Source organism: Lutra lutra, chromosome 2 (genome assembly GCF_902655055.1).
Source record: "Lutra lutra chromosome 2, mLutLut1.2, whole genome shotgun sequence".
Lineage (NCBI taxonomy): Eukaryota > Metazoa > Chordata > Mammalia > Carnivora > Mustelidae > Lutra > Lutra lutra.
In genome coordinates, this window is record NC_062279.1 from 51,533,576 (window position 1) to 51,559,705 (window position 26,130).

Consider the following 26,130-nt stretch of genomic DNA (forward strand, 5'->3'; position numbering starts at 1 on the left):
AGGATCCTCACCCCTCCCTTGACCTTCTACCACCCTTCCCACACTATTTAAAGGGCGTAGCCTTAAGAGAGTTTAGACTGTTTAGACTGAATATATCCTGATCTGATCTAGTTAATGTATCCATAAAAACTTCTAAGATTTGGTGGCTGAGTACAGAGGTCTATTCGTTTTGCGGAGCCCCAGATTAGCCTTGTATGTAAGTGCCTTGTTTATTTTTATTTTTATTTATTTTATTTTATTTTATTATTTTTTTATTAATTTTTTATTTTTTCGGCATAACAGTATTCATTATTTTTGCACCACACCCAGTGCTCCATGCAATCCGTGCCCTCTACAATACCCACCACCTGGTGCCCCCAACCTCCTACCCCCCACCCCTTCAAAATTCTCAGATCGTTTTTCAGAGTCCATAGTCTCTCATGGTTCACCTCCCCTTCCAATTTCCCTCAACTCCCTTCTCCTCTCCATCTCCCCTTGTCCTCCATGCTATTTGTTATGCTCCACAAATAAGTGAAACCATATGATAATTGACTCTCTCTGCTTGACTTATTTGCTGAGTGAAATAAGTGCCTTGTTTATTAAGCACACTGCATACCAATCTGTAATGGCCTGCCTCTTTCTTCTGTCTCTTCCTGCCCCCTGTGTTGTGAATCAAAACTTGGCAAGCCAGCTGGGAGACAGAAGAAACGGTCTCTAGGAAGGATGCATCTGTGGGGAGTATTACGAGCTGGCTATCCATCAGGAGGGGTGGCCTGTGTATTGGAGGCTGTGGACCACCGTGCGAGCATGGGGATACCTGAAAATGCTGGCTGGTCTGATGCAATTGTATGAGAAACTCCAGAGTAGAGCACGGAGACAGAAAAAGAAGAGTGGCTGCTGCAGTGGGCTGGCTTCTGCCGTGGGCGGTTCAGTGGCCGTTGATGCCCAACTGTTTCAGGATTTCTTTTCCTTTAGTGTCGATGGTTCTTGGTCATGCACTTGGAAGAACGATGACGTGGACCAGAGGAAGAGTGGTGGGCAGCAAAGCAAAGTTTATTGAGCAGTAACACAAAGCTCCCAAGGAGGGAGGGGACCTGAGATGGGTGCTGTTGGACTCTAAGTTTTAGGGGGTTTTATGAGCTTTTTGTAGAACTATCTTAAGCAACAATGATACAATGTTAACAAGTAAAGATTTACTTCTGCAGCAGGATACTCTGCAGATTTTGCTGGAACATCTGCAAGGGAGAAAATGGGCTATGAACCCACAGAAAATTCAAATCCCAGACTCCACCATAAAGTTTTTGAGAGTCATCTGGTTGGATAAGATGTGAGTTGTCTCAGAAGCTGTGATTGAAAAGTCTACCCAACACTTAAGAACATGAAAGAGGTACAAACCTTTGTAGGGATTTGAGGGTTTTGAAGGGCATTTATTTCCCCACCTGGCAGTGTCTCCATCATTTATACTGCATGGTAAATGAAGGGCATGTGTGGGACTGGGCATCAGAGCAGCAAGCCCCCTTTGAGAAGATGCAACTACTAGTGAAGCTGATTAAAGCTCTGAGCATCTCCCAAGCAGAGCTACTATTTGAGTTAGATGTATCTGTGATGCTGGAAGGAATGACTTGGGCCCCATGGCATAGAAAACAGAAGAGGAGAGTACCCAGGATTTCAGAACCTGATAGGGAGCAGAAACCTGATATACCCCCATAGATCAATAGTTCCTAACAGCATTCCTCCAGATAGAGCCTCTCACAAAAGAACAGCACACTGTATTAAGAACTTTCCTTCCTATCAGGGTATGGGTTGATAATATGTTTCATTGACCCACTTCTGCCTTGGCTCGAACTCCCACTTTGACTAACCAACATGCCTGTTTATAGCAGAGGAGCACCAATGCCCACCAGCCCACTGTCTCTGGGAATGCAGGTGCTACTAGACTGCAGAAGATGTAGCCCTTCCAAATGCCCCTGCCCCTATTCCTGTGTTGGCTAGGATGCCCTGGAGAAAAGGGACAGGGGAAATTCCCACTGATTGATCTAGTCAGGGCTATCTCTTCAGAGACTGCTTTTGCTATTCAGCCCAGGACTGACATCTGGATGGAAACAGAAAAGAAAGACAGCCCCCAGTAGACTAAACTCCTAACAGTCTGGCTTGTGATCACTTGGCTTTACTCTTTGCACTGACAGTTGGGTTGTTCTAAAGGGATTGTGAACTTAACGGGTGAATGATCTTGAATGAGCCCTTGTGGGGTCAGGATATGGGAAACACATTTGGGCTTACAAATCTCACAGTGTTCCAAGACTAGATTCCTAAAGGCACCGACACCCCAAGGCAATCAGGAAGCTGATGCTCAGGCTTAGGTATAAGCCATAAACTGACCTTTTAGTAGATACAGCAAATTGGTTCATGGAGAGAACAACCACCATAGTGCCTGGGTAGGATGATATATTGTCAAAGATAAAACATTGGCCTTGAAATACAGTGACATGTAACAGCATGTTCTCTGTGTGTTCTAAGCAATGCTTAAGTCAACTGCCAAAGGAGTCTGGGGCAGACTTTCCAAATAAGAGCATTCCCAAACAGTGAGATATTAGCGAATTTTGGCACCCTCCCTCCTAGTGGGCTTCTAAACGTACTTTTGTTTGTTTGGACACTGCCTCTGCCTCTTGCTTAACCTTAGCTTCCTTCTGTCTCTGTGCAAATCATGCTGCTACCATTAGGGGATTAGAGAAGCTGAGTATCACGTATGGATACCCTCGTTGAATAGATGATGATTGGGGTTACATTTCTAAGGTTGTGATGTGCAAAACTGAGGAAAAGAACATGACATTGAATAAAGATTTCATCTCCTCTATAATCCCAAAGCAGCAGGGCTGGTAGAAAGGAAAAAATGGAATATTAAAGCAGCAGTTTAGATTACTAGAAGGCAAAACTATTTTGGCCAGGTAGACTAAAGTGCTGTGGAGGCTTTCGTACATTTTTATGGTCAACCAGTAGGCCCTACTGGCCTATATACCAGACTGGGGACCCCCGCCAAGGCACCAAGTACTAAAAAGGTATGGAAGTTGTGGGAACAATATGCTATACTGCTGAGAATATCAAGTCCCATCAAACTTAGGAAAGGAATTATCTATTGGAATTCACGATGAGATGTCCTACTGGGATGGGTGAGTTACTTAGCACCCCTGTGTAAGAGGGAGCTACTCATTCTATGCTGGAATCTCATTGTCTTGCTGTTAGCTAGACCTATTGGAAAGCAGTATGTCTGGGATTTAAAAAGCACCATCAAAAGAGGGAAGAGGGTGAAGGTTCTGCTCTGGCATATCTCACTCCCCCGTCTATCTCCTCATGCCTGACAGTGCTACCTCTCCCAGCAAACTTGTCAACAAGGTCAAATTCCTAAAGCTGACAATTTCTCTTTCTTCAAGGCCAGACAGGCATATTCTCTTTTCCAAAGGAGTAGTTCATTGACTACCATCTTGGTTTCCTCCACTGGCCTGAAGGACATTGTAGCAGACATAAAAGTCCTTATTAAATTCACCCAGCAATCCTTAAGGAATAGCCAACAAATTCTGTCTTTACTGAATACCGAAATGTCTTAAGTGGGAAAAGCTGTCCTTCAAACTAGGATGGCGTTGGACACTATTAGCTCCTTGCAAGGAAGTGCCTGTGCCATTATCCAAACAGAATGTTGTGTGTTCACACCTGATGAGTCTGTTAGCATATCATCTTTATTAAATCACATGAGGATACAAGTAAACATCCTGAGCAATCTAAGCCCCAGTGTAGAGGACTTAGTAAATCAATGGTTGTGATCATGGTGGGGGAAAAAAAAAAGGAACTTCTTTTGGGAATCATTACCTTTTTTTTTTTTTAATCTACATATAATGTAGATTATATACTTCAGGGGTACAGGTCTGTGAATCATTGGTCTTACACAATTCACAGCACTCACCATACCACATACCCTCCCCAATGTCCATAACCCAGCCACTCTATCCCTCCTCCCCCTACCCCCCCCCCCGGCAACTCTCAGTTTGTTTCCTGAGATTAAGAGTCTCTTACAGTTTGTCTCCCTCCCCAGTCCCATCTTGTTTCATTTTTTTCCCCTTTTCCCACCACAAACCACTGCCCTGCCTCTCAAATTCTTCATATCAGAGAGATCATATGATAATTGTCTTTCTCCGATTGACTTAGTTCACTTAGCATAATACTCTCTAGTTCCATCCACGTCATTGCAAATGGCAGGATTTAATTGTTGTTGTTGTTGTTGTTGCTTTTGATAGCTAGATAGTGTTCCATTGTATATAAATATACATCTTTATCCATTCATCTGTTGATGGAAATCTAGGTTCTTTCCATAGTTTGGCTATTGTGGACATTGCTGCTATAAATATTCAGGAGCATATGTCCCTTCAGATCACTACATTTGTATCTTTAGGGTAAATACCCAGTAGTGCGATTGCTGGGTCGCAGGATAGCTCTATTTTCAACTTTTTGAGGAATTTCCATGCTGTTTTCCAGAGTGGTTGCACCAGCTTGCATTCCCACCAACAGTGTAGGAGGGTTCCCCTTTCTGTGCATCCTCACCAACACCTGTCACGTCCTGACTTGTTAATTTTAGCCATTCTGACTGGTGTGAGGTGGTATTTCACTGTGGTTTTGATTTGTATTTCCCTGATGCCAAGTGATGTTGAGAACTTTTCATGTGTCTATTGGCCATTTGGATGTCTTCTTTCCAGAAATGTCTTTTCATGTCTTCTACCCATTTCTTGATTGGATTATTTGTTCTTTGGGTGTTGAGTTTGATGAATTCTTTATAGATTTTTGGATACTAGCCCTTTATCTGATATGTCCTTTGCAAATATCTTCTCCCATTCTGTCAGTTGTCTTTTGGTTTCATTGACTGTTTCCTTTGCTGTGCAAAAGTGTTTTAGCATGATGAAGTCATAATAGTTCATTTTTGCCCTTGCTTCCTTTATCTTTGGTGATGTTTCTAGGAAGAAGTTGCTGCAGCTGAGGCCAAAGAGGTTTCTGCCTGTGTCTCCTCAAGGATTTTGATGGATTCCTGTCTCTTTGAGGTCTTTCATGCATTTGGAGTCTACTTTTGTATGTGGTGTAAGGAAATAGTCCTGTTTCATTTTTCTACATGTGGCCATCCAATTTTCCCAACACCATTTGTTGAAGACACTTTTTTCCATTGGACATTCTTTCCTGCTTTGTCGAATATTAGTTGACCATAGAGTTGAGGGTCCATTTCTGGGCTTTCTGTTCTGTTCCATTGATCTATTTGTCTGTTTTTGTGCCACTACCATACTTTCTTAATGATTACAGCTTTGTAAGAGAGCATGAAGTCTAGAATTATGATTCCACAAACTTTGGTTTTCTTTTTCAACATTCCTCGGGCTACTCAAGGTCTTTTCTGGTTCCATATAAATTTTATGATTATTTGTTCCATCTCTTTGAAAAAGAAATGATGATATTTTGATAAGGATTGCATTAATTATGCAGATTGCTTTAGGTAGCATAGATGTTCTCACAATATTTGTTCTTCCAATCCATGAGCATGGAACATTATTCCATTTCTTTGTGTCTTCCTCAATTTCTTTCATTAGTACTTTATAGTTTTATGAGTGTGGATTCTTTGCCTCTTTGACTAGGTTTATTCCTAGGTAGCTTATAATTTTGGGTGCAATTGTAAATGGGACCAACTCCTTAATTTTTTTTTCTTTTGTCTTGAAGTGCAACTGATTTCTGTGCGTTGATTTTATATCCTGACACTTTACTGAATTCCTGTATGAGTTCTAACAGTTTTGGAGTAGAGTCTTTTGGGTATTCCATATAAAGTATAATGTCATCTGCAAAGAGTGAGAGTTTGACTTCTACTTTGCCAATTTGGATGCCTTTTATTTCTTTTTGTTATCTGATTGCTGAGGCTAGGACTTCTAATACTATGTTGAATAGCAGTGGTGATAGTGGACAGCCCTGCCATGTTCCTGACCTTAGGGGAAGAGCTCTCAGTTTTCCCCCATTGAGAATGATATTCGCTGCGGGTTTTTCATAGATGGCTCTGATGATATTGAGGTATGTGCCCTCTATCCCTACACTTTGAAGAGTTTTGATCAAGAAAGGATACTGTACTTTGTCAAATGCTTTTTCAGCATCTATTGAGAGTATCATATGGTTCTTGTTCTTTCTTTTATTAATGTATTGTATCACATTGATTGATTGATTTGCAGATGTTGAACCAACATTGCAGCCCAGGAATAAATCCTACTTGGTCATGGTGAATAATCTGTTTAATGTACTGTTGGATCCTATTGGCTAGTATTTTGGTGAGAATTTTTGCATTCATGTTCATCAAGAATATTGGTCTGTAATTCCCCTTTTTGATGGGGTCCTGTCTGGTTTTGAGATCAAGGTAATGCTGGCTTCATAAAATGAGTTTGGAAGTTTTCCATCCATTTCTATTTTTTGGAACAGTTTCAGGAGAATAGGTATTAGTTCTTCTTTACATGTTTGGAAGAATTGCCCTGGGACGCCGTCTGGCCCTGAGCTCTTGTTTATTGGGAGATTTTTGATGACTGTTTCAATCTCTTGCTGGTTATGGGTCTGTTCAAGGTTTCCATATCTTCCTGGTTCAGTTGTGGTAGTTTATATGCCTCTAAGAATGCATCCATTTCTTCCAGATTGTCAAATTTGCTGGTGTATAGTTGCTCATAGTATGTTCCTATAATTTTTTGTATTTCCTTGGTGTTGGTTGTTATTTCTCCTCTTTCACTCATGATTTTATTAATTTGGGCCCTTTCTCTTTTCTTTTTGATAAGTTTGGCCAGGGGTTTATCAATCTTATTAATTCATTCAAAGGACCAGCTCCTAGTTTCATTTATTTGTTCTGCTGTTCTTTTGCTTTCTATTTCATTGATTTCTGCTCTGATCTTTATTATTTCTCTTCTCCTGCTGGGTTTAGGCTCTCTTTGCTGTTCTTTGTCCAGCTCTTTTAGGTGTAGGGTTAGATTGTGTACTTGAGACCTTTCCTGTTTCTTGAGAAAGGACTGTACTGCTATATACTTTCCTCTCAGGACTGCCTTTGCTGTGTCCCAAAGATTTTAAACAGTTGTGTTTTCATTTTCACTTGTTTCTATGAATTTTTAAAATTCTTCTTTAATTTCCTGGTTGATCCTTTCATTCTTTAATGGGACGCTCTTTAGCCTCCATGTATTTGAGTTCTTTCCAACTTTCCTCTTGTGGTTGAGCTGTAGTTTCAATGCATTGTGGTCTGAAAATAGGCAGGGAATGATCCCAATCTTCTGGTAATGGTTGAGATCTGATTTGTGAACCAGGATGTGATCTATTCTGGAGAATGTTCCATGTACACTAGAGAAGAATGTGTATTCTGTTGCTTTGGTATGGAATGTTCTGAATATATCTGTGATGTCCATCTGGTCCAGTGTGTCATTTAAAGCCTTAATTTCCTTGTTGATCTTTTGCTTAGATGGTCTATCCATTTCAGTGAGGGGTGTGTTAAAGTCCTCTATTATTATTGTATTATTGTTGATGTGTTTCTTTGATTTTGTTATTAATTGGTTTATATATTTGGCTACTCCCAAGTTAGGGGCATAGATACTTAAAGTTGTTAGGACTTCTTGTTGGACAGACCCTTAAAGTATGATATAGTGCTCTTCCTCATCTCTGTTATAGTCTTTGACTTAAAATCTAATTTATCAGATTGAAGGATTGCCACCCCATATTTCTTTTGATGTCCATTAGCATGGTAAATTGTTTTCCACCCCCTCACTTTAAATCTGGAGGTGTCTTTGGGTCTAAAATGAGTTTCTTGCATACAGCATATCAGTGGGTCTTATTTTTTTATCCATTCTGATATGAGGTGTCTTTTGATTGGAGCATTTAGCCCATTTACATTCAGGTAACTATTGAGAGATGTGAATTTTGTACCATTGTATTGCCTGTAAGGTGACTGTTACTGTATATTGTCTCTATTCCTTTCTGGTCTGTTACTTTTAGTCCTTCTCTTTCCTTAGAGGACCACTTTCAATATTTTCTGTAGGGTTGGTTTAGTGTTTGCAAATTCTTTCAGTTTTTGTTTGTCCTGGAAGCTTTTTATCTCTTTTTCTATTTTCAATGACAACCTGGCTGGTATTCTAGTATTCTTAGCTGCATTTTTTTTCTCATTTAGCGCTCTGAATATATATCATGCCAGTCCTTTCTGGCCTGCTAGGTCTCTGTGGGTAGGTCTGCTTCCAATCTAATATTTCTACCATTGTATGTTACAAACCTCTTGTCCCGAGCTGCTTTCAGGATTTTCTCTTTGCCACTGAGACCTGTAAGTTTTACTATTAGATGATGGGTTGTGGGCCTCATTTTTATTGATTTTGAGGGGGATTCTCTGTGTTTCTTGGATTTTGATTCATGCTTCCTCCAAATTAGAGAAATTCTCTGTTATAATTTGCTCCAATGTACCTTCTGCCCCCTCTCTCTTTCTTTTTCTGGGATCCCAATTATTCTAATACAGTTTTGTCTTATGGTATCACTTATCTCTTGAATTCTGCCCTCATGGTCCAGTAGTTATCTCTCTTTTTTCTCAGCTTCTTTATTCTCCATCATTTGGTCTTCTGTATCACTAATTCTCTCTTCTTCCTAATTTATCCTAACAGTAAGAACCTCTATTTTTGATTGCACCTTATTAATACCTTTTTTGATTTCAACTTGGTTAGATTTTAGTTCTTTTATTTCCCCAGAAAGATATTCTCTAGTATTTTCCATGCTTTTATTGAGCCCAGCTAGCACCTTGATAGTCATCATTTTGAACTCTAGTTCTAACATATTACTAATGTCTGTACTGATTAGGTCCCTAGTCATCAGTACTAGTACCAATACTGCCTCTTGTTCTTTTCTTTGAGGTGTTTTTCTGCCTTGTCATTTTATCCAGATAAGAATAGATGAATGAGAGAATGAAATACTAAAAGGGTAGCAATGACCCCAGAAAAATATACACTAACCAAATCAGAAGAGACATGAAACTGGGGGTTGGGTGGGGGGGGAGAAGAAAAAAGAAAAAAATATATATTAGACTGGTGAATAGAAGAGAGCCACAGACTTGATTTTGGGTGTATTTTGGTCTGTTAGAAGAAACTAGTTCCCAAAATTTTAAAGAAAGAAAAACATATATATATATATGTATATATATATATACAAAAAAAATTAGTGTAAACATGATGAAGGGATGGGATATGACTGTAAAGATGAAAATTTAAAAAGATTCTAAAAAAGGAATTGATTAATAAGAAGCTGGTTAAAAAAAGAGGAAAGAATGTGATCAGACTGGAAACTAGAACAAAGCCATGTGCTAGATTTAGGGTCTATTTTGGTCTGTTAGAAGAAACTGTATCCCAAAATGTTAAAGAAAGAAAAACTTATATGTATACAAAAAATATGGTTAAATACAATAAAGGAATAGATATGACTATAACAATGAAAATTTTAAAATAATTTTAAAACAGTGTTGATATGATAAAATAGTTTAAAAAACATTAAAATAGGAAAGAGGAAAAATTTTAAAAAACAGAATAAGAAAAAAATTTTTAAATATTTAACTTTGAAAGGCTAAGGGATCATGGGGGAAAAGCCATGAATTCTATGTACTATATTCCCGTAGCTCTGAAGTGTTGCACTTCTCATTGATTGGTGAACTTGGTCTTGGCTGGATATTCTTGCTGATCTCCTCGGGGAGGGGCCTGTTGTGATTCTCAAATGTCTTTGCCTGAGGCAGAGTTGCACCACCCTTGCCAGGCACCAAGCTAAGTCATCTGCTCGGGTTCACTCTCGGTAGCTTTTGTTCCCTGAATGCTTTCCGTAGAGGTTTGGAGGAAGGGAATGAAAATGGCAGCCTCCCAATCTCCAGCCCAGAGGAGCTGAGATCTCGGGGCCCCACTCCTCAGTGCACCCTCAGAGAAAAGCAGTCAAACTCTCCCATTTCCTGGTCTCCAGCAGCACTCCGTGCTCACCTGGCCTGTGACCGAGCATTTCTATCTCTGGCATATGGCCCCATTTGGAGTCTCCAAACCCAGCAGACTCCTGCCACAGGCTCCTTCATCACTCCTTCCAGATGTGGAAGGAGGAGATCTGCCACTTGTGGCGTTCCAGCTCAAAGAGTAGTGGCCGGATTTTGCCTTAGATCATGGTTTAAGGTAACCTGAAGCTGAGTGCCCCCACCTCGGCTCCGTCTCTGTAGCCGGCTTCCCCTCTCTGATACCTGGCAGCTCTGCTACACTCAGATACCCCTGGTCTTTTTCTGAACCCGCAGGTCCTGAGACCACATTGTGCCCATGAGGGTCCCACCCCTTGCTTAGCCTCTGGAGCAACATTCCTCAGTGGAGTATACTTCTGAAAGTTCTGATTTTGTGCTCTGCTTCTCTACTGCTTGCTGGGAGCCAGCCCCTGCCCCCGCAGTCTGCCTTCCTATATGTCGCCTCTGATTCACTTCTCTGCAAGTCCTGCCTTCCAGAAAGTGGTTGATTTCTGTTCCTAGAATTGCTGCTCTTCTTCTCTTTGATCTCCTGTTGAGTTTGTGGGTGTTCAGAATGGTTTCATAACTATCTAGCTGAACTCCTGGGACCCAGTGATATTCCACCATCTTGCTCCTCCCTCTGAGAATCATTATCCTAACCTGTATTTTCACTTGTGTATGCCTATATAGGTTCTGTGAGCTCTGCCTCAAATGTAGCCGAATAGTAACCAAATGAACCACTTCCATACTAGTAAAACCCTTGTTGACATCATAGGGCACATTGCAGAAGAGGGGGAATGTGTTAGATTATAAGAGCTGGTCAAAATGGGTGAAGTGTTGGAGGAGATCATTATGAGGACATGACCACCAGCTGGCAGGAGAATGGGACCTGGGCAATCAGAGGCTCCTCACTCCTCCTGTGTCCTTGGAACATACACTCCACCTACTATTCCCACACTAGGAATTGTTTAAAACAACAGCCTTGAGAGAATAAGGTATTGTTGAGACTATTAGATTGCATATGTGACTGAACCCAATTAAGGTCTCTATATAAACTTTTGAGATTCTGGCTGGCCTGTGCAAGGATCTACATGTCTTGGGGTGCCCAACACAAGCTTCATATGTAAGTTCCCTGGCTTCTTACACCTGTGAACCACTATACTGGAGTGGCCTGTCTCCTTCCTTTTTCAGGGCCCTGTTTGTGAACCAATAAGTAACAAGAGAGAGTTTGGATATTTGGAGTTTACACAAGAAAATCTTCATGCTTAATGTCAAAATTTGTTTTGAAATAATCTATTTTAATCCAAAAGTGATATTTATAAGTTGGTATTATCTGAATCAGTATAAGAGATTTCCATTACTGCTCAGTATTTATTATTGCAAATGCAAGTTTGAGACAAAACATGAGTTTTGCATTTTAAAGCTATTTGATTATTTAAAATGTCTGATTCCCAGCTGAATTTTGGTAAAATTTTGAATTATGAAATCAATTATCAGTTAGAAAAAGTGTTGACATTTTTTAATGTTTGCTATTTATTATAAACCCAAATGTCTTTCCAATTTTTCCCCATTTTCTTCTATTTTTACTATATTCTTTTCTGTTAATTTTTCCATAACTTTTCTTTCTTGTCATCCTCCTTTAAAAATTTATTCTTATTTCCTCAATATTTTATATAAACTCATCATCATCCTTGTATGCTTATTTCTTTATTATTTTCATTTTCCTGAAATCACTACTCTTGTAACAAATTCCTTTAAATGTCTAGGTAAATAGTCACCTGATTTGTCAAATCTTTCTTCTGATTTTAAGTATTTTTTTATGTCAAACTCCATTTTCATTCTTTCAAACAAGTGGATCCTTTATAACCTACAAAGATGGACTGAGATATATAATAGTCCTACAATTTCAAACTAAGAAATAAGACATTTTATTTGTCTTGGAAAGCCTCTTGGAATAAAATTTCTGCACTCACATTATTTTTTTGTTTTATCTACTTTGAAACTTTAAATTTACCCTTCATTCTGGAGATGTATTATTTACTTCAAAAAGTAAACCAAGAAAAAAAATGATATGTGGATATGAAAACATTTATTTTATATTATGTTGAGTATTAAGATTGTGAAAATAAATTTCATTCAAAATATTTGTTTCTTATTACCAAGAATAAACACTAAAAATCTCAGCAATGCACACAAATGTAATTTTCAAGTTGACATTGGAACATACTGGGTTTTACCAAAGCACAAAACATATGTTGTGACTATACTTGTTGAGTAGTTGCTAACTTCAACTGCAAGTGTAACCATGTACCATACTTTGACAGAAATCTAGATGGGAGACAGTATTAATAGTTGTTAAGATCACAATTTTGGTCTTAACTGTTCCAAGTTCTGACTTTGCCACTGTGGTTTAATTCAAATTATTTCTGTTCTTTGGGCCTAACTTTAAGTGGCAGAAAAATGGAGCTAGTCAACCATAGACTACCATAAAGATTAAACAATCTTTTATATGCAGAGTATTTAACATGGTGCCTGGCTCATAGTGAGCATTCAGTGAATGGTTGCTTAATATTATTATCAGGCCATTCAAATATACTTGATCAGGGGCGCCTGGGTGGCTCAGCGGGTTAAGCCGCTGCCTTCGGCTCAGGTCATGATCTCAGAGTCCTGGGATCGAGTCCCGCATCGGGCTCTCTGCTCAGCAGGGAGCCTGCTTCCTCCTGTCTCTCTGCCTGCCTCTCTGCCTGCCTCTCTGCCTGCCTCTCTGCCTGCTTGTGATCTCTCTCTGTCAAATAAATAAATAAAATCTTAAAAAAAAAAAAAACAAATATACTTGATCAAAATGAGTGAAACTGCAAATCACAAACAAAATTAATTTCATTTAATACCATTACTAGTATTATGCTCAGAGGAGGTGATACAGTGAGTTATTAATGTCTCTGGATAAAGCAAAATAGGAAATTGTAGGGGTTGTGAGTGACCCATGCTCTTATTTTTAAATCTGTATATTAATCTTGTCACTAGCAAGAGCTTTCTTTTCAGTATACTTAGAAGAATCATTATTCAACAAATATTCTTTGATTGCCTATTATGTGCTTGGCTGTGTTTACCTACCATGCAAAAGGAAATACCGCCTTTTTATGCTCTGAATACTTTCCTTTTCCACAGACATTTCCACTGGGCCTGGGAGATGGGCAATTCTATGCATGGACAGATGGTTTGAGAAGAAAGGACTGGCATGACTATGAAAGCATTCAGAAAGAGGCTATGCGCTCAGGTATGAAGTCCAGTGTAAGCCAAAGTGCTATTTTACTTACTGCAGTATCTCATTTGTCACTTAAAGGATCTCTAATTAGCATTTCTTCTATGTCTTTTGGGGATATTGGAGTCAATGTTGGAGAGAATTACAACAATTTCAAATTTCAGAGAGATAACAAATAATGAATAGCTTTTACAATATTAGCTTAAGAAGAGGACATACAAGTTTTAGAAATCTATAATATTTCATATTTCTGAGCTGCCTTTTAATAATCTCTGGGAATATATTGAGATTTATAAGTGAGACTTGCCTTGGTAGACACCTGTGTTGAGCTTGATTCATTTGTTAGGGCTAAGGTATATCTAACTGACAAGGCACAGTATTCAAGGGATACCACAATTCTAGGCATTGGGGAGGCTACAGCAATTTGGTGGATCACAGGATCTGGGGACCTGAGGTTGACAGTACTTGAGCAAACAGGCAGGGAGTTGAAAAGAATCAAATAGGTCTGTATATATGCAGCAGAATTCTAGTCTTGGGCTAGAGAAAACATTTTATTTCTTGGAAAAAATAACAGGAAAAATTAAGTCTTTGTAGAAAGACTGTAAAATTAAGTTGTTGGTAACAGGGATTCAGAAAGGTGTATAATTAGACATCAAATGAACATGAGTAACATATGGTAGGAAGATCTTATGCTTTTACTCAACCAGAGGAACTCTGGGTTTTTGTGTTTTGTTTTTGTTTTTTTCCCCATAGTGAAGCTGCCATAGAAATAGAGAACTTCTTGTTTGGTAAAGAAATCTGGAAAGCACTCAGACACTGCATTCTAAGTCAAATCAGCAGCAAAACTGTGACTAATCACAGTATGAGGTCCTCCTGGTTAAACTTTCTCATAGCTCATCTCATCAGGAAAACTGGAGGGAGAGTATTTAAATAGCTATGCAATTGTGCAGGCTGTGAACTGTTCTTTGCTCTGGGTTGGTTGTGGTTGACCTAATTAAAGTCTCCTTTCATTTTCTTCTTCCATTCCTTTTCTTTAAAAGTTAAGATCTTCTCTACCCCTGCCCCCAACTTCATTAAAGTTGTTCATCCTAAGGATGTTATCTATTTGTCAGAGAACCAGCCTCTTCTAGGTTTCATCGTCTGCCCATCTTGGCCAAGACCAGGTGAACAATCATGAAAGTGAGTTCTTTACCAGCATCTTCACTTTTGGGCTCTCTTATCTCTTATCTTTTTCTTCTATTTGCTCCATTAGCCTGTATGAATCCAGCCATCTGTTTCTCTTTCTAACCCCAGGATGCTGAAATTTTTTGGAGATGTTCATATAATTTAATCAACTGAAGCTGCAATTTATTGAACAGATATTTTGTATTAGATACTTTACATATGAATTTTATTTAAAATTCATAATGACTCTAACACGTATTATTATCCCCAATTTGTAAGAAAAAGAAGAGAGAGAAAAAAAGAAAAAACTATGGAACTGAGTCTTTAAGAGTTTATTAAATATTATCCAAGGTCAAACAACTAATAATTTACAGAGCTAGATTAAAAATCAGTTCTTTTCATGCTCTATTAGACCCCACTGTTAGACATCAAATAATAATATTTGAGCAATATGGAGTAATGACAAGAGCATATATGCAAAGGAGAGATACACCTGGATTCAGATTCTAACTTTTCTCTACATGAGCTGTGTAAGTAGCAAATCCATTTATCTTTCTGATACTATTCTTTGCAGAATTTTTGTAAGCCTTAAAGAAAATATACCTAAAGTAATTTGCTAATTATTTGGACATATTATAAGCTCAACTAATGATAACTATAATTATTAATTCATCCAAGTTTCTTTCACCTAATTTGCTATGCCTAAACTTCACTTGTGCTGATGGTTTTGGATACAAAATTCAGTATTCCACATTTATTTCTGCTTCATATAACTCTGCTCCTGTATAAACATGCTGTTGCTGTCCTCATTTTATTTGGGCCAAGGGAAAGTTGACCTACCAAGAAAATTGGGAATATAAAAAATTTTCTAAGGCAGAAATTTTCTATGGAGTTAAAAAATTTTTAAATGCTAAGATATTATATGATTCACTGGAAGATAGATGACAAATGAAATAGACTAAAATTCATCATTTTTAAAAATTTTATGAAATAGAACATAAATAAAAGGACTATACACACACAAACATACAAGCAGGTACATAATCAAAATGAACATCATTGGTCTTTATATATCCAAGCCAAGGAAAAGGATCATCTGTGTAGTGTTTTACTACCTAATTATATATACCTAAACAAATACTGTTGCCTTTTTCTGTGTTTGGACTTGATCTAAAAATTGAATCATAATGTATGACTTTCTTCCTTCACTCAAAATTATTTCTGAGATTCATTTCTGTCAATGTGTGTAATTCTAGTTGATTTATTTCTACTATTTAATTTTCTACAACATTCTCCTCTTTGTGGACATCTAGGGAGTTCCTATGTTTTGGTTGTTATATATAATGTTGCTATAAATATTTTTGTATGTGGTTCTGGGGTAGAGATTAATTAAATTAAGAGATAGTTGACTATTTTTCACTATTGAATGGTCTATTCTATAGCATATATTATTTTATTTGCTGCCTATTTATTATCTTTAGAAATGTGTTTATATTTTAGTCACAGATTTTTTTAGTGTTATTCTTAGAAAACTAATGTTATATTGGTATTGTATGTGTTATTGATTTTATTGAAATTCCACGTTGTTTATAGGTGGTTTATAGAAAATAAGTTTTAATATTTATTTGAACTTAGGAAACTTTCTAAACTCTTCTACTAATTATAATTATTTACCTATAAGCTAGCTTAAATTTTTAATGTACATACTCATGGTATCTACAAGTAATGACAGTGGTTACTTTTTTCCATTCTAGATCTTATAATATACATTCTTTTTGTTCAGTTGTAGTAACTGCACTTACTAGGTGTTCCTGTGTAATGGTGAATAGTGGTTGTTGGTGGCAATTTTTGACTTGATACAATTCTAAGTATAACAAATTAGACACATACTTTAACATTTTATGTCTCTTAAAAAAATAAAATTTGTTATGGTTGTTAAGCTTTCTTCAGCTAGGTTTGTTGAGAGTTTAGTTTATTTTTGTTTAAACCTAAATGAATGCTGTTTTTAATCAAAGGTTTTTTGTTTGTTTTCATCTATTGAAATAGAAAATATGATAAATTTTCTCCTTTAATCTGTTATTTGAGTAAATTATTTCTATTGATTTTGTAATGGAAATCAAATGTGCAATTCTACTCTAAATCTGTCTTTTTATTATTACTGGATTTGGTTTGCTAATATTTTATTCAATATTTTTGAGACTTTTTATTCATGAGTGAATATTGGACATGAGTATTTCTTTCTCATAGAGTCCTTGTCAAGTTTTGGTAACAATGTAATGATAGCTTCATAAGTTACTTGAGTAATAGTTTCTCTTTTTCTACACTTCGTAATTGCTTGTTACATATGATAATTATATATTTTCTAATAATTAGGAAGACCTGGTAGCTAAAACTGTCTGGACCTGGACTTTTTTTGGAGTAAAGATTTTTAACTACTACCTTAAGCTTTTTAAATAGTTATAGTGCTAGTTTTTTATCTATTTTTCTTGCAACTATATTTTTCCAGCAATTTATCCATTACATCTAAATATTCATATTCATTAACAAATTTATTTGTAATGTTCTTAAATATTTCATGTCTGCAACATTTAAATTTATTTTGTTTTTTCTTTCAAATATCATTTGTACTTTTTTTCTTCATTTCTTCTTAATCTATTAAACCAGGAACTTGTCAATTTTATTATTCATTGCGAAAACCAATTTTGCTACTTTATTTATCTTACCATCATATTTTTCTCATTGATTTACAGTCTTATATGTATTATTTCTTTTATTTTAATTTCTTTCATTGCTATATTTTTTCTAAATTTTAAAAATAGACTCATAGCTTTTTAATTTCAGTCTCCTACTATAGACCATGGATTTAGGGCTCTCAATTCCCTTCTCAGTACTACTTTAAGTACTTCACACTTCTCTGTAGTCTAATGTTTTATATTTGTTATGTTTCAGTTAGTTATATTTTAGTTGCATTTTGAAATATCTGGACTACATAAATGCTGAAGTTATCTTAAAAATAAGAAAATCTAGAAACTACCTCCTGATAAAATCTCAATAACCTTTGGAAAAGCACAGTAACATAATAGGCTGCATGCATTTCATTAAATGTCTTTGTTAATGTTTTTATTAATAGTGTTAGTTTATTTTGTTCTGGCGAGTACATCTTTGATGCATATTTGGTAATTTTTGAGATATCGGGTATTTTAAATACCTGCTTTTAATTAGTTGGTGATTTTTTTGGGGGGGTGGGGAATATGTTGTTAAACACTACAGGTGAGTAAAGAGGAAGATATGGCTTTCACCTTTCAGGAAATGGACATTTCTTGCATTAATACAATAAAAACAGAGAAGAGGTGATTGAAGGATAGACCCTAAGACCTTAGGTGTAGTATCAGGGATATTTTCTAGTACATCTGTACCCATAGAGTTATACTAAATTAAGAAGATTATTTGAATTTGTTAGGAGAATTCTAACTAATGTTCATAGAAACCCAGAGTAGTTATTATTCCATAATCTTACACTTCTTTGTTTTGGGATTAGTATTAATCAGAATACTTTAAGTATAGAAGAAGTATATTCACATAGCATTTCAGGGTCAGGAAGGTTTCCTGGAAGAGGTAAACCAAATTTGAAAGGATTAAGGTCTACCGTGATAACAGATAAATTTAGTTTTCATTTAATTAATTCCCTGATCTCTTTCTCATGAATGGTTACTAAGTCATATTTTTAGCATGACTATATTTTCTGTATATGACCTCACTGTGTCCCATTGAGTTAGTTTCAGCATCAGATTCTCATTTGAGAATTTATTAACATTAGATTTTATCTTTTAACAGTTTATCTATCCTTTTGAGTGGTACTGTATCAAAAAATTGAGAAGCATGCTATTTGAATATCATTCACATAATTTATAAAAGTGGAATAGAAGGAACTAAAATAGGTAATCCTTTGATATAAAAGACAATGTACAAATTGATATTGATATGTTATTTACTACATTATATTATACACTATTCATTGTAATTGCAATAGCAGCTAGAAAGCAATTCAGCTACATTTCTCCATATATAATTTGAAAAAAGGAAGTCCGTGTATTTCTGAAATCAAAGTAACTCTGCTTATGGCATATCCCTGACTATGGATCTAATAACTTGACCAGATGTTGAGAAGAAAATGCAATTGGTTTAGGTAGCTGTTCATTAATTGTATATGTGATGTTTCCTAATTTTTGTAACATATTTCTTTAAGTGGTAAAAACATCCTTTCACACAATCCATCTAGAGTGGTGTGTATGCATGTGTGCATGTGCACATATGCCCATGTGTTTTATGAAATCATTTTTATGTTTATTTTATTTTATTTTATTTTATTTTATTTTATTAACATATAATGTATTATTAGCCCCAGGGGTACAGGTCTGTGAATCGCCAGGTTTACACACTTCACAGCACTCACTATAGCACATACCCTCCCCAGTGTCTCTAACCCAACCACCCTTCCCCTGTCAGCCCTCAGTTTGTTTTATGAGATTAAGAGTCTCTTATGGTTTTTCTCCCTTCCAATCCTATCTTGTTTCATTTATTCTTTTCCTACCCATCAAAGCCCCCATGTTACCTCTCAACTTCCTCATATCAGGGAGATCATATGACAGTTGTCTTTCTCCTATTGACTTATTTCACTAAGCATAATACCCTCTAGTTCCATCCACGTCATCGCAAAAGGCAAGATTTCATTTCTTTTGATGGCTGCATAGTTTTCCATTGTATATATACACCACTTCTTCTTTATCCATTCATCTGTTGTTGGACAGCTAGGTTCTTTCCATAGTTTGGCTATTGTGGACATTGCTGCTATAAACATTCGGGTGCATGTGCCCCTTCGGATCACTACATTTGTATCTTTAGGGTAAATACCCAGGAGTACAATTGCTGAGTCATAGGGTAGCTCTATTTTCAACTTTTTTGAGGAACCTCCATGCTGTTTTCCAGAGTGGTTGCACCAGCTTGCATTCCCACCAACAGTGCAAGAGTGTTCCCCTTTCTCTGCATCCTCACCAGCATCTGTCATTTCCTGACTTGTTAATTTTAGCCATTCTAACTGGTGTGAGGTGGTATCTCATTGGGGTTTTGATTTGTATTTCCCTGATGCCGAGTGATGAGGAACATTTTTTCATGTGTCTATTGGCCATCTGGATGTCTTCTTTACAGAAATGTCTGTTCATGTCCTCTGCCTATTTCTTGATTGGTATGAAATCATTTTTAACACTGCTCATCTGTATTTCTAGAAAGCACTTATTTTTAGTTTTGAAATTTGAAAATTGTCCTGTTCAGGCTTCTTTGTGTCTTAACTCTAAAGATTTTCACTGTGTTTATTACTGGTTTTTGGATTTCATTATGTGTGAACTCAACATGAAAAAAGCTCTTCTTAACTCTTGTATTTGATCTATGTCTTTGAAACAGATTATCCTCTTGTATAATCATATAAACTTATGCATTTTACTATAAGCCTCAGGAATCTTGTGAAATTGTATCTAACTTTTCATTACTTCTGTTTGTCTTAGCTAATGATAGTTTTGAATACTCAAAGTTTTCATTAAGTCTTATCATTTTATTCATATATTCATTCACTTGTCCAAAAAATGCTTTTTAGTGTCACTATATTTCAAATATTGCTCCAAACTCCAGAGGAAAAAAATAGACAAAAATGAATTACATGGCTCTTGAAAAGTGTGCTGCGTGGTTGAAGGAGATTTCACTGTTATCAATGTCAAACCTTTGATCTCTCTTACCTAAATTATTTCAGTAGCCTACCAACTGTTCTCCTTGTCCCATAGCTCTTCAATTAGCAACTAGAGGAATCTTCTAAAAATATATAATGTGATGAGATCATTTGACTCATCTGCTCAAAAGCCTACAAATTCTGGCCATCATAATCAAAATTAAATCCAAATCAATTCCCTGATTATGAGGTCCAACATGATCCATCCCTACTTATGTCACTTTCCTGGTCTCCTACTGATTGACACTTAGTCTCTCCACTGGTTACATTGTTTATCCTCAAGCATGCTAAACAAGTTGCAGGACTTTTTACTTGCTATTCCTGCTGCCTGGAACGTTGGTAATTTGTATCTTCCAAACCAGTTTCTACTTCAGAAGGTCACAAGACTATGTATCACCTGTATAGACATTTTGCCAGTCACCACATTATCATATATAGGTATAGTCTTTTTCATTCACTTTCTATCCTTTTGCTCTACTTAATTTTTATAGCAATTATCTATCTATCTATTTAATGAATTAAAAAATATAATTCCTTGGGGCGCCTGGGTGGCTCAGTGGGTTAAGCCGCTGCCTTCGGCTCAGGTCATGATCTCAGAGTCCTGGGATCGAGCCCCGCATCGGGCTCTCTGCTCAGCAGGGAGCCTGCTTCCTCCTCTCTCTGCCTGCCTCTCTGCCTGCTTGTGATCTCTCTCTGTCAGATAAATAAATAAAATCTTTAAAAAAAAATATATATATATATATATAATTCCTTGTAATACAATCACTTGCCCAAGGGCTCTAAATCACAACATTATCTTTAATCATTGGATCAGGCTTTTTGAATAATGACACTCCTGTATAAGTAAGTTTTATGAGGGCACCTATGTGGCTCAGTTGGTTAAACTTTGACTCTTGATTTCGGCTCAGGTCATGATCTCAGGGTTCTGAGATCAATTCTCCTGTCAGCTCCATGCTGAGTGTAGAGACTGCTTAAGATTCTCTCTCCCCCTCTCCCTTTGACCTTTACCCCCCACCTTTGATAAAAAAGAAAAGGAGGAAGGAAGGAAGGAAGGAAGGAAGGAAGGAAGGAAGGAAAGAAGGAAGGAAGGAAAAAGTATTGTGAAAACCTGACACAACATGGTTTTTACTTTTCCCTCCTGGAGATTAGATCCTAGGATCCCTTAAACCTTATGATCTAAGTTACCAAATGTTCATACCTAATTGTTGTGAATTTCCATTGCAAAACATCTAAAGAATATGAATTAAAACACTATTTGAGATGGAGGAATGCACCATAATTTAAAATGATTAACAGTAGGCTTTCCTATGTTCCTTTAAACAATAGCTCACTTTAGTGCTGATCAGGGACCCATTTTGTTCTTAAATGTCTTTATTCTACATAATTGAACAATATTACTAACCAAACAGAATGGGAAGCAGAAATGTGCTTCATCGCTTTCTGTATCTTCGCTTAATAAACTTCTATTACTTAAAAAAAAAAAAAGAAAAAAAAAACAAATGTGCTTCATCTGGGAGATACAGTAACTACTTTACATTGAGGAAGTAAAACAGTGGTAGTTTTGCTATAACTACAATGTCTCTTAAAAACAATATATGGTATCTTTTTTTTTATCACTAGCAACAAAGAACATTGTTATTGTTAATGATTTCAGAATAATTTATACATCTATGATGTATTCTCAGTAAATTTTGCAATGAGATTTGTTGAGAGGTGGTCAACATTGGGAATTATTACCAAAATAACATTCATTATTATTCATTAGGTTAAAATTAACTTTTAATGAAATATTTCCTTTGACAGTCATTGTATAACAATGAAAATGTAAAATGGAAGTGAAAAGATTATGAGCATTCTGTTAAGATGTATCATTTATATGTCTAATAATAGAACAAAATTTAGCTGAATTGGATTGAGTGACATTAGGGAAAAACCTCTTCAACATTATAATATGAAAGTAGCAGTAGAAGTATCTCAGGAGATTTATTAAACTGCAATGAGTTTGTATTAAAAAAAAGACAAAATTAATTTTTAAAATAGTGCAATTTACTTTTTTTTTTTTGCAAAACTCCAAATATCTCTATTTAGAAATATCAACTTCCCATGGACAAATGTGCATAAAATTAATTGGTATTATTTTTCACATTAGTAAAATGTGGTTTAATGATGGCACCTGTGACACAGTTATTTTAAGTATTAATTAAATTATATAATTAAACTGGACTGTAGTTATCCTCAATTAATGGCTATTTGTATATTTATAGATCCCTGATTACTATGCCTTTGTGATTATATTTGAATCACCTATAATTTGAATAATTTTTCTTGTGGCTTCAAATCTAGCCAATTGACACAAAATCTCCCAATAATTGTCATGAGAGGGTTCATATTAACACATACTTCAAGTGGAGCTATCTCTCTTCACTTTAGGTTTCATTCTTTTTTTTTTTTTAAGAATTTTATTTATTTATTTGACAGACAGAGATCACAAGTAGGCAGAGAGGTGGCAGAGAGAGGAAGGAAGCAGGTTCCCTGCTAAGCAGAGAGCCTGATATGGGGCTCGATCCCAGGACCCTGGGATCATGACCTGAGCCGAAGGCAGAGGCTTAACCCACTGAGCCACCCGGGTGCCCCTTAGGTTTCATTCTTAAAAGGCAAACATTTTGTAAGCACCTGTCCCAAACCTGTATCCAACCTGGTATTGTGCTTATGTTTTGTAAAAAAATCTCTTTTATATGTAGCTGTGATTATTATCAATTTTTTTCTCACTATAAATGCCCCACATTTTGGAGGAGCTATATGAGTAGATTATAATCCTTGGTCATGAAGTAATGTGAAAATGTTCTGCTGAAGTGAGATGATGTCTGATAAGAGCCAAGAAGGAAAAGATGAGAAACATCTAGTCAAAGAAAGGATTTGAATCTAAATGGATCAAGTAAACTAATGTTAAATTGATTTTATGCCTGCTATTCATTTTCCTGAAGTCTTGAACTCAATTTTTTTCTTCCCAGTTTTAACCCTTTCCTGTACAGCTTTGACATAAATAAGTGTAAGTTTGTATTTTCTATCAGCTTGTCACACAGAAAACTCTTAATACCCACTAATACTTATATCTCAACTCTAATGGTAATCTTTCTATTTCTCAACTCTAATGGTAAATCTTAAAACTCCATGAAGTTATATTTGCTATTTTTGCTGTGGCTTTAATTTTAGTGGGACTTAGAACCATCCTTACATTTAGTGTAATACAGTTTATGGATTTATGCAGTGTATGTAAGTTTTTGGAAGAAGAGTGAGAGAACAAAAAATAAAGAATAAATTTTTGATGACCTGGGACTCTGCTGTCACCAGTATGATGGTAACAAAGATTTATTACATGCTAATGCTATTGCAACTGAGAGTTTCCCATGATTTGAGGGATTGTAATTCATTCAACCTTAAATGACCATGATGGCATTGTATTTTAGGCATAATTCATAGAAATTCAAGTGATTATTTGAACATCCTCCAAAATTCTTATCTAGGATCTGGCAAAAATATTTCAGTAATGAGTCCTGGGCCTTCTTGGCTCTATTATCTATGAGTGCTACAGAGGAAATATGTGTGTTTACCCACTAGGGAAGGAAAAGTGCCAGTGCCTGAAACTGATAGCAACACTTTCTAGACATTGGCTTCAGAACCATAAATGCCAGTTTGACTCGATTCTCTCTGAGTGAATAGCAGTCTTCATGCCAGATGAAAGCAACTGGGCCTTCTGACACTTAGTAGTCATAGAAACGTGACTTAAGTGATCCTCCAGAATACTAGAAGCTCAGAGTAGGATTCTATTCTTTTCTTTACTTTTCTTTTCTTTTCTTTTCTTTTAAGGACTGTTTCATTTTTAAGGAAAATATTGCTGCCCCAAAATATCTATAACAAACTTGCATTGCTTATAAAACATAGGCATTATAATATAATGGAAAAAGAGATTTAATGCATAAAGAATTATATTTAATACAGTATTTGGTTTACTGATGTGAAATGACCATGAAAGCACAATGGAATTAGTATTATCAGGCATTTAATAATGATTTTAATTTCCATGGTGACCAACTGAGCCTTAGGGATCCAAATTCATTATTGGACTAAAATTACTAGATTAACTTAATTGACATTGACCTAGATAACAATCTACTAGAATTTAATGGTACATATTAATTTGGATATATACATTAGAATCCACTCATGCATATAAAATTCTTTTTATTTTATATTAAAGAATAACGATCATTGAAGAATAACCCTCAAAATTATAGCAAGTGTTTTATAAACAAAGAAATTAGTGGATTGACATTTAATTTTTTAGTTTTTGTGTTTTGTCATAATAGAAATGTTTTATGCAACTTGATAAAATATTTTGTAAGCTTTCTGACATATGCATTGTGAGCATTTTTATAACCAGAACAAGGATACTAATTGTATTCTCCAAATTTGGAAAGTCAGTGTCATACTTATGATAAAGACCTAGCATTTTTTTACTACCAATCCTATCCTATTCTTTAGTTTATTCTACATTCCTATAATTTCATTCTTTCTATGTGCATAAGTGCCTTAACATGAGTCCAGTGATTTCTTGCACATTGCCTCAATGTTCCTCACAAAAACCCTATAAAGAATGGTCAAATGTTACTCATCTTATTTTAAAATAAAGAAACAAATCTAGAGGGGCGCCTGGGTGGCTCAGTGGGTTAAGCCGCTGCCTTCGGCTCAGGTCATGATCCCAGGGTCCTGGGATCGAGCCCCGCATCGGGCTCTCTGCTCAGCAGGGAGCCTGCTTCCTCCTCTCTCTCTGCCTGCCTCTCTGCCTGCTTGTGATCTCTCTGTCAAATAAATAAATAAAATCTTTAAAAAAGAAAAAAAAAGAAACAAATCTAGAAAGATGATTTTATACATATACATGTGTCACTTTATGCATGTGACCCATACATGTACATTATATATATATATATATATATACACACACACATATGTGTGTGTATATATATATCAAGTGATTATATATGCACACACATCCCCCTTCAAGTTAATGCCACACATAGCTCCAATAAATTCTGGGACAACCTTGTTTTCATATTTGCTTCTTCTTATCTCATTATTGACTTCCTGCTTCAACTATTCACCATCTATAGCATATGTAACCTGAATTGCCCTGTGCTTTGTTCACCTGTGTATGAATGGAGATGTTATCAATAGCGATGACTCAATTTCTCTGACTCTTGCTCTCCCTTAATTATAGCTCCCTTAATCTCCTCTCTACAAAACCTCACCATACTTCTGAACTCCCTGGAAGTCAGTGCAAGTTTACTAACTCACTAATGTCCCTATTCCTTTACTCTGACCTTAAATTGATGACTGATGGTAGATAGCTACTGGAAGTTACTGCAAGTTTACTAACCCACTAATGTCCCTATTCCTTTACTCTGACCTTACATTGATGACTGGTGGTAGACAGCTACTCAAGTTCAGCATCTTATTGCCACCAGTACTGAGACCCTGTCTCTGGTGCTCCCAAAGTAACACATCATCATGTCCCTAAGGTGTTTTTCTGTGTTTTCTGCAGCCCTGCACCTGACGGTTCTCTATGGAAGTGGTCAGGGGAATTCTTTCCTCTGCTTTGTGTAGCACCTTGTAATGTAGGCAGTAAGTTTGCAATTCACTCTCCCCCAGATATCCTCATACAAAACAGCTCCTTCAAATGGCTCTTTTGTCAAAAGGACTCAACTACAAGTTTCTAAAATCAGACTGCGAACCAATATCAGATAGACACCAACTGGTTGTTCTACTCTTACTTCCCCTAATCAACTACTTGCCTCCCCTATTCAAGAATTTGCTTGTGTAGGATATGAATATGTGAAAACCTGCAAGAAAATAAACTGAAACCAG

At 36.3% G+C, this 26,130-nt stretch overlaps 1 protein-coding gene and 1 long non-coding RNA gene across 3 annotated transcripts in view; one reads left to right on the top strand and one right to left on the bottom strand.

Moving 5' to 3' along the window:
- GALNTL6 (polypeptide N-acetylgalactosaminyltransferase like 6) overlaps window positions 1-26,130 on the top strand; it is a 1,244,643-nt gene that overhangs the window by 442,933 nt on the left and 775,580 nt on the right. For both annotated transcript variants that reach the window (XM_047717401.1, XM_047717402.1), the window contains exon 3: window positions 13,175-13,283. In XM_047717401.1, coding sequence (XP_047573357.1) covers window positions 13,175-13,283 — 109 coding nt within the window. The remainder of the gene's footprint in view (window positions 1-13,174; window positions 13,284-26,130) is intronic.
- On the bottom strand, window positions 5,011-24,672 carry LOC125092907 (uncharacterized). Its single transcript, XR_007125099.1, has 3 exons — window positions 24,661-24,672; window positions 8,878-8,882; window positions 5,011-5,083 (listed from the first exon to the last, which is right to left on the bottom strand). It is a non-coding gene; the product is annotated as an uncharacterized LOC125092907 (long non-coding RNA).